Source organism: Zalophus californianus, chromosome 8 (assembly GCF_009762305.2).
Source record: "Zalophus californianus isolate mZalCal1 chromosome 8, mZalCal1.pri.v2, whole genome shotgun sequence".
NCBI classification, from domain to species: Eukaryota; Metazoa; Chordata; class Mammalia; order Carnivora; family Otariidae; genus Zalophus; species Zalophus californianus.
In genome coordinates, this window is record NC_045602.1 from 60,684,508 (window position 1) to 60,704,423 (window position 19,916).

At 36.0% G+C, this 19,916-nt stretch overlaps 1 protein-coding gene across 9 annotated transcripts in view; it reads left to right on the forward strand.

Annotated features, from left to right (window-relative positions):
• USP34 (ubiquitin specific peptidase 34) overlaps positions 1–19,916 on the forward strand; it is a 267,250-nt gene that overhangs the window by 241,890 nt on the left and 5,444 nt on the right. For 4 of the 9 annotated variants that reach the window (XM_027621741.1, XM_027621744.1, XM_027621743.1 and 1 more), the window contains 9 exons: positions 181–815; positions 2,872–3,029; positions 4,537–4,615; positions 6,121–6,247; positions 7,104–7,211; positions 8,363–8,467; positions 8,584–8,708; positions 9,702–9,825; positions 17,844–17,923. In XM_027621741.1, coding sequence (XP_027477542.1) covers positions 181–815; positions 2,872–3,029; positions 4,537–4,615; positions 6,121–6,247; positions 7,104–7,211; positions 8,363–8,467; positions 8,584–8,708; positions 9,702–9,825; positions 17,844–17,923 — 1,541 coding nt within the window. Of the gene's footprint in view, positions 1–180; positions 816–2,871; positions 3,030–4,536; positions 4,616–6,120; positions 6,248–7,103; positions 7,212–8,362; positions 8,468–8,583; positions 8,709–9,701; positions 9,826–17,843; positions 17,924–19,916 lie in introns of those variants that run through there. The other 5 variants (XM_027621745.1, XR_003524622.1, XM_027621746.1 and 2 more) reach the window with 5 other exon arrangements.

A 19,916-nucleotide genomic window follows, 5' to 3' on the forward strand; every position in this document is an offset into this window, starting at 1 on the left:
TTCCTTGAAATTTTTCTGTGGGGCTAGTGGTAGGGCAGAAAGATACTAAGAAATGTTCATGTCCCTTAATTTTTATTCATTTTAATTTTTAAAGAGAAGAGTGGCTTTGTGTTTAATGACTGCTCTTCAGTCTGTTTTATATCTTATAAGGATCTGACAGTTTTGTTTTACATTTTATAGCTGCAGCTTATCTTCTGGTGTCCCTTATACCAAGCAATTCATTCCGCCAGATGTTCCGGTCAACAAGGTCTTTGCACATCCCAACCCGTGACCTTCCACTCAGTCCAGACACAACAGTAGTCCTACATCAGGTCTACAACGTGCTCCTTGGTTTGCTCTCAAGAGCCAAACTTTATGTTGATGCTGCTGTTCATGGCACTACAAAGCTAGTGCCCTATTTTAGCTTTATGACTTACTGTTTAATTTCCAAAACTGAGAAGCTGATGTTTTCCACATATTTCATGGATTTGTGGAACCTATTCCAGCCTAAACTTTCTGAGCCAGCAATAGCTACAAATCACAATAAACAGGCTTTGCTTTCATTTTGGTACAATGTGTGTGCTGACTGTCCAGAGAATATCCGCCTTATTGTTCAGAACCCAGTGGTAACCAAGAACATTGCCTTCAATTACATCCTTGCTGACCATGATGATCAGGATGTGGTGCTTTTTAACCGTGGGATGCTGCCAGCCTACTACGGCATTCTGAGGCTCTGCTGTGAACAGTCTCCTGCATTCACACGACAACTCGCTTCTCACCAGAACATCCAATGGGCCTTTAAGAATCTTACACCACATGCGAGCCAATACCCTGGAGTGAGTAAAATTGATAATTCTATATGTATCTTCAAATTGATTGGAAATAACATATTTTTCGCCCCTTGTGGGAAGTGGTAACAAAATATGGAAGTATAGTCTAACTTGAACTGTTCTTTCTTAAGGACTTAATGTGTATTTGTTTTCTTGAATACATATATAAAATGCCATATTACTATAAAATTGATAATATGGGTAATTTTTCTTAGGTTGATGTTGAAATTTTATCTCTAACTGAACCTAGCTATTTTCATTTGTGTTTTTGTAAATGTCTTTTATATGTAACTAATGAAAAAAGTCAGCTTTGTGGTACAGTTTTAGGGAAGTATTTATTGTTTAGATATTTATTGTTAAGATCTACATGCTATCCTAAGCTGTGAGCTAGAAAATATTTTTATCTTAGCTCTAGTATTCCCTAGTGTTTTTTTTCTCACACTACATTCAAGTGAATGAAATGGATAAGGGGTCTATCAGGATACAAATATATGCGGTCTAAATCTGATTCCTTTTTTTCTGCAGACTATTTGTAGGTTTCATATTAAAACTTTCTCCCTTCACATATGGCTGTCATTCCTGGATATTTCTTTTCACTGTTGCTTCTTAACTCTCTGTTGTAAACTGAAGATTACACCAAGAGGATATAAATCTAGAAAAGGGGTTGGAAAGAGAGTGAGAACTATTTTAACCTAGAGGCTACAAATTGCTAATGTGAGAAGTTTTTTGCTAAATGGGAGATGGTGGGAGTGGAGCTCTTTCAAGACATCCAACATTTTCTTAAGAGTTTAATCAGATGAACATGATGAAGAGTATTTTAATTATTGGTATCCTTGAATTGTGTACAGTACTTTTTTCCTGTTGAAGAAAGGACCTTTCCAGGGCACCTGGGTAGCTCAGTCTCGGTTAAGCATCTGCCTTCAGCTCAGGTCGTGATCTCAGGGTCTTGGCTCGAGTCGCACATCGGGCTCCCTGCTTAGCAGGGAGCCTGCTTTTCCTGCTCCCCCTGCCTGTGTGCTCTGTTTGTCAAATAAATAAAATCTTAAGAAAGGACCTTTCCTTCAGATACAATGTAGTAAATTGTTCTCACCTAGAAAGAACAACCTAACTTCCAGCCAGGAAATTTAGAATGCCTAGAATAGAGGAAAGAAAATGAGTATATTAAGTACCAAAAGAGGTTCAAAGCCAAGGCTATAAGACAGAAGGAAACAAATGTGAGAGTCTGCCTGACCACGAAGGAGTCAAGATTTATCAAGATTCAGTGAATTTTCTTTATCACATTCACATAAATAATATTTGACTTAGTTACTAAACATGATATCCATGGTATACCTTTGGTGAATGTTGGGGGAGTTAGAATATTTATCTGATAATGTTTCCTGTGACATCAATAAAATAAAACATCTTTTATTGTAGAGCTTAACTATTGGAGGTTTTCATGAAAATGGTGTTTAAATCAATTTTTGCCATGAAAATTACAGAGTTGGGGGTTTTCAGTTCATTGATAAGTATGCCCACATGCCCATGCTAAATGAGTTTATAAACCCACAGTTAGCGATTTTACTTAAATACTAGTTCCCATGTTTCATCCATCAGATAACTTGAACTAAGCATTCATCAGTCCAGAAAGAGCATTCCAAATGTTGGCACAAAGGGTTGTCTCAGAAACAGTATTAATTCAAATGTAAATGAGGGCTGTAAAATTTTGTGAGGAAGTCATGATTTCTCATTAAACAGGGCAAAGGATTGGTGTAGCATATCTGGACATCCATTTGAAGTTACAAGGCTAGTGCTTTAATAAATAGTATTAAGACTAAAAATGAACCCTAAAAATGAGTCTTCCTGAAAATTTGATTATTTACTTTTAGTGAATAATATATTAAATTTTTAAAATAGAATCTATTGCTAATTTTATAACTATTCTTGAATGGTAGTGTAATCTGATTTCATTTGTATAATTTTAAGAGCTGGCTAGTGGGCATAACATTCAGAAATGAGAAGCAAACATTCTAAAATGTTGTAGGGTTAAAAGATCACCATGATGCTTATTTGCCCTTTTTAGGCAGTAGAAGAACTATTTAACCTGATGCAGCTATTTATAGCTCAAAGGCCAGATATGAGAGAAGAAGAATTAGAAGATATTAAACAGTTTAAGAAAACAACCATAAGTTGTTACTTACGTTGCTTAGATGGCCGCTCCTGCTGGACTACTTTAATAAGGTAAAAAGATGTTTTCTGGTGTTTTTTTAATTTGTTTTGTTTTTCCAAGTGAGGGAATGGGGACTATCCTTTTGACACTTAAAGAGTTATAGTTAAATTATTTATAACTGAAAGTTTACCAATTCCTTAAGGTAATTAGGGAAGCATTTTTGCATTGAGTCACCTTGGAAGGATTTATCTTTTAAAAATTAAGCTACTTTTGAACAGCTTTTATTTTCAAGGTTTGGTTTTGGACTGTTTATATGTGTTTTATCAGTATCATAGAATCAGGGTTGGAAGGAATCTTAATGTACAGTCTTACACCTAAGGCTTGAATCCTCCTCACTCTTGTGATTCATCCTTATTCTTGGACTGTTCAGTTCTAGAGGCCTCCAGGAACAGCTTTCTCCATCTTTGGATGAGACTTATTCTTAATACGTTTTTCATTCTCTTTAGCCCAGATTTACCTGTCTTTTTTAACTGTTGTAGGAATTAGCCAAAATAATAAAACGTCATCTTTATAATTGTTCAGAGCTACAGAAGTTATTGAGTGGCTATAAAGGAACTCTGCAACAAATTACACATAGTTCCCTTTAACTGTGGAAATAAAGGCCAGGTTAATTTCTTAAAATGCTTCTATATATTACATCTAAGACTTGCAGCTAATGTCCTTTATTAGGCACACATTTTTTGGCAGTACTTCCTTGAAAATAATAGTATTTTATGCTTAACCCAAGATAAGATTATTTCAGGTTATCTTCTTCAGAAAACTTTCAAATTTGAATCTTTATTAGTACACAAAATGAATTAACTGTGCTTTTGCAAGGACTCCAAAGGAATTCTTTTAAAATTCTGGCATTAATTTTGAATACATTGTTTCCAAGGCTTACTACTTAAAGCTTATTCTAAAAAAAAAAAAAAAGACTTTGAGCTTTCTTAATTCTTTTTTTGAAAAAAGGAAAGACAACGTCTAACTGAAGTAGAAAGATTCCAGTTGTACTAATACAGCAGTGGTTTCCAGTACCTAATAATAAAATTAAGTCTAATAACAAGAGCAATACAACTACTTTTGATAATTATCACATAAATTATTTTCAAGACCAAAATGTATTTAATGTTTTTCCCCTCATGTTTCTCTTTCTTCCCAAGAACCAGCTGAGAAGTGCTTGGATAGTATAAGTGTATTTTATTATTATCCAGAGCTTAACATAATCTAGAAGATAAACCCATTATGAAAATAAGCATTGCTTATACTGAAACTTTAAAAATATTCCTCTGATACCTCTCTTCCACCATTGAATTGTTGACTAGATACTAGCAGACATAACTTTTTTCCATGTTACTTAGAGGATTTCTTAGTATAATAGTAACTCCTTTTATTACATTACTAGGAAACAGATATAGCAGTCCCTCTCCTATAGGTAGAAAAAGAGCCTCAATTACAGTTTTCTTCTATTTTTTCCATTTTTCTTCTGAGTTTTCCATTCTGATTCAGAGTTCTCAACCTGGATTTTTTGTATTCTTCTAGTGCCTTCAGAATACTGTTAGAATCTGATGAAGATAGACTTCTTGTTGTATTTAATCGAGGGTTGATCCTGATGACTGAGGTAAATATTTTATTTCATTTTACTATAGATATAGCTCATTTTAATGTTCTCACCAAGGCTTTTTTTGTGTGTGTAGATATTTAGAGTTTATGCTATACTGTTTTACAGGTGTCTGGATTTTCATTATATAGATCAGAAAATGCTAATCTATATTCCAAGAATTGATTAGGTCACAGTTTTTAGGTTGCTCTTTTCTTTGTCCATAGTAATTCCATACTTCTCCTCTTCTTTTGTATTTAGAACAACCACTGGAAATAGACTGGTTTTATTCATTCCATGTGTAAGGGTAGAAACAGATGAAATTCATGTGATGTAATCACTGACACATAATTTCTCAAGAGCGGACTTATTTGATAGTTAAGAAAGTGAGATTAGCATCATGAGAGGAAACCATTGAGTCTGTTACAGGTGATCATCCACAAACTGTGAGATGATTTTAAAGGCATAGAGGTGCATTTTACCCCTTAGTCTAATAAAGGAGAAAAGACAAAAGAGTATATGCCAAAAGAACCATCAGAAGTAAGAGGTAGGATAGTTTTCTTCAGTTAATGATATTATAGAATAGGAATACAACATGTTTGAAACCGTACTTTGAAGAATTTGGACTTGTAAAGATAAGCGGGAGAGCATTTAGATAAATAACTTGGTCAGCAGAGGCAAGAAAGTATTGTCGTATTTGACAAATGCCAAGTATTTCTGTTTGGCTAGAACAAAAAGTATGTGAAAAGTAGTGAGAATTCCATTGTTTCGCTCAACAGGTGTTTGAATGTCTACTCTGTGCCAGGCATTGTGCTAGCACTGGGGATACAGCAGTAAATAAGACAGACGTGGTTCCTATCCTCACAGCTTACCGGTTAAATGCCACACAAGTACATTGTTCAGATTATGTACTGCCACCAATTCTAGACTGTGGATTTTGAACTTTGAATTATGGCTAGTATATAGATTTTAGGGAACTGATTCAAGAGGACTAGAAAAAAGCCTTTGTGTAGAATGAAGTAGAAAAAAAACCGAAGGATTTTGAATTAAAAGATTTTAACAAGCCAATATGATTAAAGGAATTCTTCCTTTTGGAGCTCTTTTTCCTCATTCAGACTTACTGTTGACAACCATTTCACCATTGTCTTCCTTCCCAAAGCCCTGAAAAGTTAGTTAAAGCAGTCACCCATTCTGCCAAATCTTCTTGTTGCCTGCTTCTTTGTAATTTCTAAGGTGTTTGTGGTCCTAGAGCAAACAGTAACCAAAAACAAACTGATGAAACAAATTATTCCTTCAGACCAAAATGTATGCATAAAATATTAGCTCCGAAGGTGAGCACTGTTTTGTATTTTAAAGAGCTGACTTGGGAGAATTTGACTTAGGTAGAAAGCAAATAGATTTGCTTTGTGCACATGTGCACACACATAGGGTCTGAAAACATCTGTCATAAAGGATGAGTACTACCATTTTGTGGTCTGTAAAGTAAAAATGAAATGAAGTTTTCCATTTTTTAAAATTACTTGTAGTCTTTCAACACACTGCACATGATGTACCATGAAGCCACAGCTTGCCATGTGACTGGAGACTTAGTAGAACTTCTGTCAATATTCCTTTCGGTTTTGAAGTCTACACGCCCATATCTTCAGAGAAAAGGTTTGGTCATTCCTACTTCTTCTTTTTGTTACTTTCAACTATTAACCAATGAAATAAGGATGTCAAACCATGTCCTTCAGAGAATTTGTCTTTATGTCTGGTTTATGTACCGAAGCTGGAGCTGATGCTGGCTAACCATCAGGAAATGTTCATCATGACCTGGTAAAAGGCTAGAGTGCTCTTGTTTAATCTCTTATGCCTGCCTGAAAAATAGGCAAGCATCCTATATAAGTGTTAAGATTTAAGAGACTGGAAAACACTTCAAAACACAGTAACAAAATGGGCATTTTGTGAAGGTTCTCCAACTGGAAGCCTCCATGGCTTAGGTTAGATCATTTTTAGTTTTAAGAGAAATAACTATAAAACCTATCTCTCGTGTCCCTGTAAAATTGAATGTGAACTTTGGGGCTCCTGGGTGGCTCAGTCGTTAAGCGTCTGCCTTCGACTCAGGTCTGATCTCAGGGTCCTGGAATCGAGCCCCATGTTGAGCTCCCTGCTCCGCGGGGAGCCTGCTTCTCCCTCTCCCACTCCCCCTGCTTGTGTTCCCTCTCTCACCGTGTCTCTCTCTGTCAAATAAATAAATAAAATCTTTAAAAAAAAAATTGAATGTGAACTTTGAACTTTATATAAATTTCTGGAAAACGGAAAGGTTCATCCCTAAAGTATGCACTTAAGAAATCTAGCAGGTTTCACAGTAGTAGCCATCTCATGAAAGTGCTCACTTAGGTTTCACCAAAGATGTTTATGTCATTAATTTGATTTTCTTAGTGTTAGCATTCTGTAGATAAAAATAGGACATAATTGTGAGGAAGTTTGAACTCAAATGGCATATTTATGTATGCTTTTATATTTGCAGATGTGAAACAAGCATTAATTCAGTGGCAGGAGCGAATTGAATTTGCCCATAAACTGTTAACTCTTCTTAATTCCTATAGTCCTCCAGAACTTAGAAATGCCTGTATAGGTAAGTTACTTGGAAAATATATATGTGTAAAAACCTAATGGATGAAGATTTTTGTGGAATAGTCTTTGTAGGATGTGATTAGTTCTGCAGGGTTTGGAAGACATTTGTACTTCTTATTTGTAACTCACACTGGCCAACAGGTTCTAGAAAATATATTTCTCAGCATGCCAGTAATTACTTTATATGATCACAGGCAGGTCATGTAATATATCTGGGCTCTTTGACCTTAGGTTATCTTTAGATATCTTCCAGCTCTGAGATCTTCTGGTTCTATGTAAGTAAGGTAGGATCATGCAAATGTTTTGCAAAGGAGAGCTGATACTGTAAAGGGTTGGGGAGATTATTTTTACTGCCTGTTCTTTTACCTAAAGATACTTGTAGTACTTGTTCTTAGACTCCCAGGTATTTTACCTTTTTATTGATTATATATTTATAATGAAGTGATAATTTGCCTGTTAAAGGACCCCCCATTTTAAATTTATAATGTATTTTTTACTAGTTTAGAAGCCATTTTTAAAAGTCCTCTTTAGAGACTGTAATTGTTAATTTCCAGTTTCTCAAAATGACATGAATAACTGGCTGCCACGTATAAGCAGTTTTGGCAAGCTTTGGCCTCATGCTCCGTGGAATTACTGGCCTATACTTCAGTAACCTCTGATTCAGTAGCCTGTCATCACGAGCTTTACTTCTCGATGATTAGGGGATGAGCATCAGTCAAGCTAGCATCATGAAACATTAAAAGTAGACCAAGGATTATGTCTTAGGTCCAAAGAACTTTGAGCCTTAGATTTCTGTCTTAAGTTGCTTTGGTTGATTTTATGAAGACATGTCATCAATGTGCATTAAATATTTCCCTTAGTGTACTTCTCCATGACGCTTCTTCTCTTGGATAAACAAAATACAAATAAATAGTTTTAAACTTTGGTTTCTAAATGATGGCTGTACTTTGGTTAGTAACCGGGTTGATCCAGATTTGATGGAGCATCAGACAGAATTTCTCCCAGTGTCAGCAGCTAAAACAGTTTTAGACTCTTTAAACCTTTCCACCTGCCATACTGCAACTAGTCACCCCAGCAGGATTTGTGAGTTCGAAAGAAGCAAGTTAGATGTCCTCCAGCTTTTTAATACTCATATTGTGTTTTTATTTTCAGATGTCCTCAAGGAACTTGTGCTTTTGAGTCCCCATGACTTTCTTCATACTCTGGTTCCATTTCTACAACACAACCATTGTACTTATCATCACAGTAATATACCAAGTACGTATTCATCTAGCACAGTACTTGAATGTGGTTGGCATTTAATCTTTCTGCACACTGAAGCATGGAGATTTATTTTTTCCATTTATTCTTATTGTACACTTTTAATGTCTTAGTGTCTCTTGGACCTTATTTCCCTTGTCGAGAAAATATCAAGCTAATAGGAGGGAAAAGCAATATTCGGCCTCCGCGCCCTGAACTCAATATGTGCCTCTTGCCCACAATGGTGGAAACCAGTAAGGTATGTTGGGATGCCAGGAAAACCATGTTTCTGTAGTACACAGTAATTTGAAATTTTCCCTCTGGCAGTTATATTAGACTTAAATGACCATTTTGTGGATCCTAAGATTAGACTCATTTGGACTTTTTCCTTTTAGTGCTCTGAAATGTTGGTTGAGTATTTGCAAAATCAACAATAAGCACAAGTAGTAAGTTTTTTCCTCCCTAAAAAAAAAAAAAATACCCGAATAGAAAGTCTTACTAGTTGTCACTAGGCTAAATTATAACTGGGTCATATATCTAAACCTGAAAAGTCAAGTTAGGTAGTTACTGTTGTTTAAATTTGGCCATATATAATCAATGACTTCTTTTACTGCCCTTTAATTATAATCCTTTGACCTAGGCTTAATATCACTGATTGATAGATTTATCATCATTTGTAGTCTGATTCTTCTCTTTTAATGCGTATCCTAAAATAATGCTAATTCTAAATTATAGAGAGAAGGTACATTGACACAAGATAATTTATCTCAGTATCAACATTTTTTTTAAACAATTTTTCCCCCTTTTTCTTCACCCCGCTTCATTCACACTCTCCCTTGCCCACCATCTTTGGATCTTAAATATACTTCTTATAAGATAAAATATTAAAATTAATTAACACTGTAGTAGCCATTATAGAAATCATTTGAAATCTCTTTCAAAAATCAAATTTAATTCAACTCTTGATGTCTGTAGAACTAAAGTGTCAAATTTTAAAATCCTACAGTAATTTTACTTGATTAAAGTATATAGAAATAATGGGTAATTTTAATTGATAGCATTTGCACACTGAAAATAAACTTGTGACAATTAAGATCTTAACATTACTAGAAACTTGGAATTAAAACTAGGTTCTTATAGAATTTAAATATTTAATCAGCTTTTTAGTTAAACTTATTACATTTGCACAAAATATGCTCTTTAATTTATTATACAATTTAAGTGCAACCATTTTATCATCTTTAACCTTCAGGGCAAAGATGACGTTTATGATCGTATGCTGCTAGACTACTTCTTTTCTTATCATCAATTCATCCATCTATTATGCCGAGTTGCAATCAACTGTGAAAAATTTACTGAAACATTAGTTAAGCTGAGTAAGTATAAAAGATGAGCAGTAAATTCCACTGAATTATTTTAAGCCCCTAGCCACTCAGGAAGGGGAGACAAAAATGAGACAATCCTTTTTTTCTTTTTTAAAGTGACTGTTTAAAAATATTAATTATTCTTGGGAACATTTTTATTTTTATTAAGAAAACACCAACTTACTGGTTTCCATTGAATAGTTCTGCCCAGAGTTTCAGCTGGCCTATAAAGGAGTGGAGTAGGGCTGATCACTTTTGTACATAGAAGCCCAAGTCCTCCTCCATCTGCCCGCAGAATTTAAAAACAAAAACCAAAACCTACTCTGCTTAGGGAGGCAGGCTTAGAGAGGTGGACTTTCCCAGCCCTGGTCTGGAGGATAAAATGAGATCTATAGTGCCAGCTGTGCTTTGGAGCTGGCAATGCCAAGAGCAAACTAAGTGGGCTTGCCAGGGTGAAGCAGAGGTGCATATACGAGTAAATTAGGAGGTAAGTCTCATGAAATAGAGAAGTGAATGAGAAGAAAGGAAATTTGAAAAGGAAGATACGAGAAATAGAAAAAACCATCAGTGAATTTTAAAAGGGGAAAAAACTCAAATTACTCAAGGATGTGCTTGAGAGCTATAAGAGAGTTGCTCCCTTTGGGTGACTTTTTCTAGCTGATAAGTCTTTAGAAGACATATCCCTTGTCTCAGGACCTCCAGAGTTCCCAGGCTCTGTGTGTCCTGTGAGTCTTACTTCTTTAGGGATGGCCCAGGATTCTTTCCCAGTGTTCTGTAGTTTTATTTCAGAGCATAGGAAGTGAAGTGCTCGTGGAACCACCACCCAGGTCAAGAAACAGAATATTGCCATACTCTAGAACTCCCCTTTGTGCTCTTCCTCAATCACAACCCCTTCCTTCTATGGAAAAGGTTTTGATCCATTTTAAGTAGGGCAAAAGATGTGAACATACCTTAGGTTTCATTATTGGAGAAGAAGGAAGTGGTAACAGCTGTCAGGGATAATTCCTCTTCAGAAAAACCATCTTATTGGTAAGTGATTAGAGTGTCTTCACATTTGAAAGGTTGTTCCTTCCACCTGTTATCATTAGCTGGTTTTATACACATGCGGCTGAATTGCCAAGTGGGGGTGGTTGGGGAGGGAAGCACATACTCAGATGGGCCATTTCATGATTACACAGTTCAGTCATGGCACTTGGTAAAAAAATAAAACTTAGCAGTGGCAGTGATCAAATGTGAGAAAGTGTCCAGGAATTCTAGTAACACAGCCTTACTCCCAGATAAGGAGGGGGACTTATTAAAATGCTGACCTTAAAAAAAGTTCTTGGTAATCGTGTTCATGTGATTTATACCAGAAGTTATGTGAGGAGTTGTTTTAGCTGCTTGAACAGCTCTGATCAGATAGTGAATTTCAACCTTCTTTGGGACTGTCTTCCTCATCAATACAAAAACAGTTTCGGAGAAATTAAATATGGAGGAGAGAAGAAGGGAGGGAGGGAAAGGACATACACTTAGTCTTCAACATTAGCTGAATCAACTTTATTTATAGTATTGAATACATTCCTCTTGTAACCATAAAGCACTGTTGATGCTGCCTTCTAGTGTTTAGTTTTCTACATAAGCACTATTCTATAGAACTTTTCTGTGAGGATGGAAATATTCTCCAGCTGCATCATCGTCCACAGTATGATAGCCAGAAGCCATATGTGAGTGTTGAGAACTTGAAATGTGATTTAAGGAACTGAATTTTTGTTTAAGCCAGATGTGAGTGGTGGCTATATTGAATAGAAACCAAAGCCTTCACAAATTGAGCAGGAAAAGAAAATTTTCCGGGCTGTATCTTTTTCTTTTAAATTCATTCATTCATTTATGTATGTTTACTAGATCCTCCTACTCTGCCAACTTCCCTGGAACTCATGGTTATTGTGTCTTAATTAATGCAGAAAATGAATTAGACATTATTTTAACAAAGACCTAAAAGCAGTGCTTCCCTCTTGCCTCATTTGAATGAAGAGAGTATGTCCCAGAGCTTAAAGTTAACTCCCACTTTCAGCTGAAATGATTATTTCCAGGGAGAGGCACCTAGGAAAGAGCTTAAAATAAAGCCCACATTAATGACTGTAATGAGGAGCAGAGAGTTGCTAAGGAGTTCTAATTTGTGTTAATTTCTTCAGGAAATTAAATTAGGCAAAAGGAGAGGGAAAGGTAAATTTAAATTGGTTATGTCCTTAATCATTTAAGCCTTGAGGTTAGATGGTCCAAGGGCCAGAATGTTGTGACCATAGGTGGGATTGTCTCAAGACTTGGATTGCAAGTCACTTCTAATTTTGAGGAAAAGTCTTTGTGGTAATTGTTATATGGGTAACTGAGCAGATTTTAAGATTTGTTAGGAGATAAAAAGGAATTTTATTGCATATTAGAGTTGCAGGTACTAGCTAGTAAAGTAAGGGCTGGAGTGCTTTTGAAGTGAGGGTAGTCAGGCATGGGGTTAGGGAAGACAGAGAAGTGGGGGGAGAATTTTGGGAGAGCGAATAAAGCTACTGACTGCCATGTGAAATAACAGTGTGTCTGAAACTACAGTATTTTGATAATTTAAAAATAGCAGAGTTTAGCCCAGAAAATTCTTAAAAAGAATAATAAGAGGGTTTGGCACTATTAATTTCTAAAATACTTAATAAAGATCAGTAATTTTTAATTCCATTTTTTAGGATTTACTACATATAATTTATAATTCAAAATAGCAAAAGGTACACATCACCATATCACAGACCTGCCCCCCCACTTCCATTAATTTTTTAATCTTTTTTTTGCATGGGAACAACAAATACAGGTTTATTTTGTCTCCTGTCTTACATAAAAGTATACTGTTTAAAACTATGTAATGTAACGAACTATAAAAATGATCCCTGAAAGTATAGTCTTAAAACTATGTAATGTAGATATGGAAATACATAGGCAGAAAATCATACATAGGCAAAAACAGCCCCCATACAAACATAAGGATACATGAGGATTTGGAAGACAATAGAGATGATCTCTCAGACCTGTGGAGATTGTATGGTATTGAGAGAATCAACTATCTAAGGAGAGAAGGGGCAAATTTGAATATCTACTTCACTACTTAGACTAAAATAGATTACAGGAGAATTAAATACTTAATTGTGAAAAATAAAATCATAACAATATTAAAGAAAAATACAGAATCATATGGATAGCACCTTTCAGTTTGAAAGCCCATGTTAAGCAGAACATAAAACCCATAAACAAAAGAAATTAAAATTTTTGGCAACATAGAAACTGAAAATACTACATGTTGAAAAATGTCATAAAGTACAGCTGATGGGAAAATTATTTGCATTCTTAACAGATAAATTGCTAGTATTGGCAATATACAAAGAGTTTTTAGGATTCAGTGAGATGGGAAAGAACATTAATAAGTAAAGGACATCAACAAGCAACTCTTTCACACATACAAAACAAGTAAATGTTTGGTAACCATATCAGGGGTTGCCCCGCCTTACTAATGATGATTTCTCTTTTCTCTCCTTTTTTTTCCAACTATGAGATAAAGTTTCAATGTCATACATACCTAAACAGTTTGAAAAAAAAGATGTTATAATGGAGTCAGATCAGGGATGCGTACTAGCATTATCAATTTAGATTGTTCATAGCCCTTGATCCCGCAGTGCCAGATCTAAGAATCTACCCTACTCTACTTACAGAAGTGTCCAAAAACATATATAGGACATTTATTTTCAGTCAGTTTGTATTGGGTAAAAACTGGAAACAACTCAAATGTCCATCAATAGAAGCTTAGTTAAGTAAACCTATAGTTTATTGTATAGTCTTTAGTTTGTCTGTCTTATATATAGGTCTTTAAAATAAAAAGATAGGAAATGACTTTGGATTACATGAGAAAAAGCAAATTGGAAAACAATATGCAGAATGTGACCACAGTCTTAGAACAATAGGAAAAATCACTTAGTACATGTAAAAAAAAAAAAAAAAAAAAACCCACACAAAACCTACGGGATTATACTCTCAACTGTGTATGGATAAACTTAGGGGTTGCTTTCAAGGTCCAGGTTAAATGACTAAGTTTTAAATTATTTGCAATGATCATTTGTATTGGGGAGGGGAAACCAAATTTTTAGAAAGTAGTCTAGGAAGCTGGTAGTGCAAACTCTTGTATCATTTTTTAAGGTACCATACACATGTAAAATTAACACTGAGATGCCCAAGTAAAATTAAATGACAAATTTCTAGATTTCATCATTTAATTAATTTTCATTTTCAGAGATAAAACAAGAATCTATCACCTTTACTATTTAACATTGCTTTTGACAGTTTTCAGAATTCATTAGTAAATGAAAGTAAAAAATAGTAAAAGGAAATTTTTGCAAGCAACATGGTATACCTAAAAATCTGAAATCTTCAAAATCTCTAGAATTAAAAAAAGGTAGTTGGTAAAAGGAAACAAATTAGAAATTCAGATTATAAAAAAGCACAGCTCTGGTTCATCCTTTACCTTTTTTGATATCAAGATGGTACTGATTGGAAAGACAACTGGTTAGCTGTTCTCCAAAAGACTTCTTAAGGTGAATGAAGATACCAGTCATTCAGTGCATATCAGAAGGCAGCTTCTACCAGTATACCAAGGGCAAATCCATTTATCCTAGGCTAATACTTAGTAATTATACTTAATAGATATATTTATAATTTGATTACCAGTCTGTTAATTTACAAAGAGGAATAACTGACACAAGGATCTGAATATTCCATGGTAGGGCCAGCAGATTTTTTTTTCCACTCACCTACATGGGAAGCCATATAAACAGCACTTGGTTGCTTAGTGGGTATAAGTGAGAACAAGGGGAATTAGAAGAATCAAATGTGATATTCATAGGCTAAAATGTCATGACGATTCAGTCCCATAGTGGAGCATTAGTTGTGGGCTTGGCAAAAGCTACCACTTCCCTTGGATAATGCTTGGATGGGTTAAACCCTCCTATAGAAAACCAGACAATCCTGACACAATTCAGATAGGAGACACCTTTTAAACTAGTAAATATACACATCCTCACAGCAATCATTTGAATTACCATTTTACCTACAAAAACAGTTTTTTGTCAGATTTTCAGTAACATCTAGTAGCATCTACAGTATAAAGTTACTAAAGAGGAAAAGATATTTGGAATAGTTTTTGCTTATTGTATTATAATGTTCCTTTGTGCATGGGTTGGGGTAAGAACCCATGAGGATGTCTAAAGTCACAGGATGAAGAAAGCTAAGTGGGCAGAAGCCAGTATGTCTTAAGCCTGCCTGTCCTGTTTACTGAGACAAGGCTTGGATGTGTGTCTTGATTGCATCTCTCTGTGCTTTGTACCCAGTAAGAAAGACATCCCAGAAGGTATTGGAAGAATGTGTGGAGTAGGAGGGCACTGGCCTCTACCTTGAGTCATAGAGCCAAGATGCGCCTCATCCTCAGTGCTTTGTGAAAATGCTAGAAAGAAACTGAAACTGTGTTGTTCTGAAGGGATGGCCCTCCTTCCAAAGGAGGTGCAACTCAGAGAGGAAATAAGTAGGACTGTAAGAGAGGTATCTTTGACTCATCATGGGTGGCAGTGTTTTCCAGAGTGTAGTGTATAAGAGGGTCCATGGAAAATAATTTTATATTCATAAATATGTATGGATCTTACTGTCACAGAAATGTATAACTAGTATACCAAATTTGTGACTTCCTAGATGTTATGCTGCCTACGGCTTATGTAGTATTAGCTTCCTTAAGTGAATCCAAAGAACAGTACTAAGTAAACAAACAGTACAGGTGATGGACAGATATGAAAACAATTATGAAAGTGGTATGAATGACTGAAGTTTGGGAAAACACTGATTACTGAAAAGATTATAGGCTTCAGAATCAAGTATACCTGGGATAGATGTTTTGCTCACTGGCTTTTGGGATGAACCTGAGCAGATTACATATCTCTCCAAGCCTGATAGCCTCATTGAGAAAAGGGGAAATGAGAATAAAACAATGCCTCCCAAAGTTGATGAGAAAATTAAATGTAATTATCTGACACACCTAGCACAATAGATGCCAGCCTGTATTTATTTCCTTCTTCTCTTGTAAAATAAAGATATAGTATCAGATTATTACTTGGAAGTGATCTTATAGAAATCCTCTGTGGGTTTTTTTTGTTTGTTGTGGTAGTGCTGGCTTTTTGGTGGTTGTGGAAATAGGAATAAAGATTATATTTTACTTTGAGGAATAATTGAGGAAAAAGAGTAAAGACTAGAGAAACTTAGATTGTAATGTACAGTCTACTTTCACCTGAGAGGTCAGGGCAGCCTCTAGTTCAGGGGTTGGCAGACTCTTTCTGCAAAGGGTGTACTTTGCTGTCCATATGTATGGTCTGTGTCACATATTCTCCGTTTCACTGTTCTTTTTACGATCCTTTAAAAATACAAAAGCCCTTCTTAGCTCACATGGCCATACAAAGGTTGTGGACCAGACTTGGCCTGCAAGCCAGAGTTTGCCAACCATTGGTCTACTTTTATGGGTAATTATGCAGGGACATGGGAGCATAGAAACTCTTTCCTGTACCCAACAATTTTGATGACATGCCTTCATTTGCTTATGTGTATTGTGCTCTTACGGTGGGTAAATGCCTCCATCCCTAGCCAGGTTAGGTTAGGATAAAGGAAAATGTTGAATGGTTTCCTTGGGGGGGTCTCTCTACAAAGGGATTAATCTTGACAGGAATATAATAAATAGACTTACCCACAAAAAGGGAAACTTGGCATCATTGGATGACTAAATTGGATGACTGATCCGACTTTCCTGTCTTAAGATTTTCTTGAATCCTTGGTCCAACCCAGAGGTTTGCAAACAATAATAGCTGCATGCTGCCTGGTTTTGTATAACCAGTGAGCTTACCTGCACGCTAAGGAGGGTTTTTATATTTTTAATGGTTTTTTTAAAAAAATACTAGTTTATTCTAAATATTCTGTGACACATGAAAATTACATGTGATTCAAATTTCAGTATTCTTAGATTTTATTGAAAGATAGCCACACCCATTCATCTAGTGTTGTCTTTGGCTGCTTTCATACTACCTCTGCAGGGTGAGTAGTTGCAACAGCGATGATTTGGCTGCAAAGACTAAAATATTTACTGTTTGGCCCTTTATAGAAAAAGTGTGCTAACTTCATGTCTGACTCATAATTTTTTCTTACCTGGAGGAGAGTTTTTTATTATATTTCTCCTCCATCATCATACTTTCGCTGGAAGTGGGAGTATGGAGAATGGGAAATTTACTTCCAGCTGTGGTATAGCAACTTCTGTGCTTTGAGAGGTAGGAGGGCAGAGGGTAGGGGAATACATTTCTTAGAGATACATTTGACATTTGGAATAGGGGAGGGGAAAGGTTAAAACAGTAGAGGTTCCAAATAGGACCCTGACATACAGCTACGTATGGTCTACCCAGAAGAGCTTGGGGACAAGGCTAGAAGCTGTTAGACTCAAGAGCAGTGTTTACATACATCCACCATAAAGATTATACTCCCTGTTTTTGGAGAAACGGTAAAAGAGGAGGAACAGTATGTTTTCTACTTCTCCGCATCCTCTTTTTAACCTTGTCCCTCCTTCCCCTCCAAGCTTAGCTAGTCCATGAAAATTACCTAATATGCAGAGTGGTACCTTAATCCAAGAAAGCTTTGGGACCACTTGCAATAACCCTTCTTGTATTGTTCCAGGTAAAGTTCTAATACTTAAAAAGAAGAATTGGTTTAAGTTACCTCAGATCCTGCTGGGAATGAGGTGTGGAATCTGAATAAATTCAAAGTATACTGCATTCTAAATTATTTCACTGGTTAAAGCACTGGAATGAATTCTTCCCCTTTATATATTTCTAAAACATGTAGAAAAGATTCATAGCTATGACTAGAAATACCTAGAATTGTACCTGCAGAGTTGAATGCCTCAGTAGTATAATTTATAACCTATATTCTGATTTCTTTTCAAATATTAGGTGTCCTAGTTGCCTATGAAGGTTTGCCACTTCATCTTGCACTGTTCCCCAAACTTTGGACTGAGCTATGCCAGACTCAGGTAAAGAAAATGAGTTTTAGATGATTGGGTCTTTCATCTCCTCTGACCATTTGGTCAGTAATTTTAAGAACAATGGGTTGAACACAAGCTGGAAATTGGAGATGTTTTAGAATCTTGGTAGGTAAAAATATGCTTAATGGAAGTAACAGCTATTGAGTATTGGGCATCAGGTTGCCTTTTGAGGTTTTTACTTCAGTAGATTTGTATCACAAAGGATGTTTCAAATTAGCTATTGAATTTGTAATTTATAGGTCAATGTAAACAGTTATGCTAAAAGACCAAAACAGGGAGGTATTTAGGGGAAGAAGGCGTATGCCACTTCTTGCCCTCCCTCACCTGCCCCACCTGTCTTGCTACCCTTCTCAGAGCTTTAGCAGAAACAGTTTCAGCAGTCTGTCCTTCACCTCTTCCCTGTTATTTTGAAGAGGTTTTCAAGAGTCTGATGCACTTGTTCTTACCAACAGTCTCATTGAGAACAAAAAACACCATATCCTACCTAAAGTATCTAAGAGCCAACTCTTTAAAATAAAGTGGGCACCTCAATAATGCTTGTTTAATTGGGGGGGGAGAACGGCAGAGAGATAGGGGAGAAACTAGATTGGTCCTAAAATTTGGCTCATTCCTTGGATCAGGTCTAAAGGATCCCCCCTTTCTTTAGACCAGGAAAAAAAAGCTATTGGTTTCCTCCTGGTTGCAGCCGCCCATCCCCAGAGGAAGAGGTGTTTGTCAGCTTTACTTTGGCTTAAACTTTACCCAAATTGTACTATCTGAAACATTGAAACACTTTATGCCTCTGGTATAGCCTCCTGCCTGGGCTGTAATGTTCTTTCTCCGCGGGGATGTGTATCAAGTGGTGGTGGGTGCTAGGATAGTTGTTTCTCTGTCTCCTGGTCACAAACCATGAGCTTCTCAAGTGTAGAAATGGAGTCCTCTGTAGCCCCTAAAGAAATGTCATTTTGTTTTCTATAGCAGGAATCTTTGAACTAGTTTATGTTGGTCACAGAGCTTTAGTACATTGGGGCTTTGAGAAAATGACTTGCTGGTTTTTTCAGCTGAGTGGTCGATTCAGCAAATTGGAGCAGATCTCTGCTTTTTCCCTCTGCCACTGCTACTCTTCCTTTCATTCTTCTTGATTTGGGTAGTTGGGTTTCTTTAGTTTCTCTACTCTGCCACTGTCTATTGCTTCCCTATTGTTTTAGCTACTCCAGCATTTTACCGCTCCCTTTATTGGCTTATTTTCCAAAGAATTCACCATCTCCAAAAACTTCCTTCAAAACAATGCAAAACTCTTGTAAGGCTTCTAAAGCCCTGCCAGCTTGGTAGAAGCAGCCATCAAGAAACCCAGGCAGCAGGCAGAGGCTCGGCTGGTAGAATGACCCAGTTTTCCTGACAGCACGTGTCTGAGGAGCTGGGCCCTGGTCCTGTTAGACTCCTGATTTCTTGGGTGAACTTGAATGTACTTACAAAATTGCTTACCCTAATAAAATATTTAAGTATATAACCTGTATATATTATCTAAACTTTGTCCAATTTTTTTTAAATAGTCCATTTTGTCTTCCATATAAATGATCTGTTATTAAAATACATGTAATCTAGAGAGTATATCTACTTAAAGACATACTACTTGTGTTTAAGAGCCATGACCATTGAAAAACAGGAAAACCAAATTTAGTGAAATTTCCATATATTGGGGACCCTCTAATTATCTTTGTGAGATAATTAAGTTTGGTGTTTATCTTTGCAATATTCATGGGGGGGGAGATATTTACCAAACAAATTACTATTGCTTAAGGTTTTAACTCCTTTTAGGGAATAAATTTAATTCTTAAAATTTGTCTTTTTCTCCATATATAGTTTGGTTACCTATTCATTATCCATCAGATTGGTCTCCTGAAACATTCTCATCCTATTTGTTAGTCTTATTTGTCCAATCCCTGTTCCCTCTCTTCATGCTAGATAATAAAGTTGAATTTCTTTTGAAACCTATTTTTTT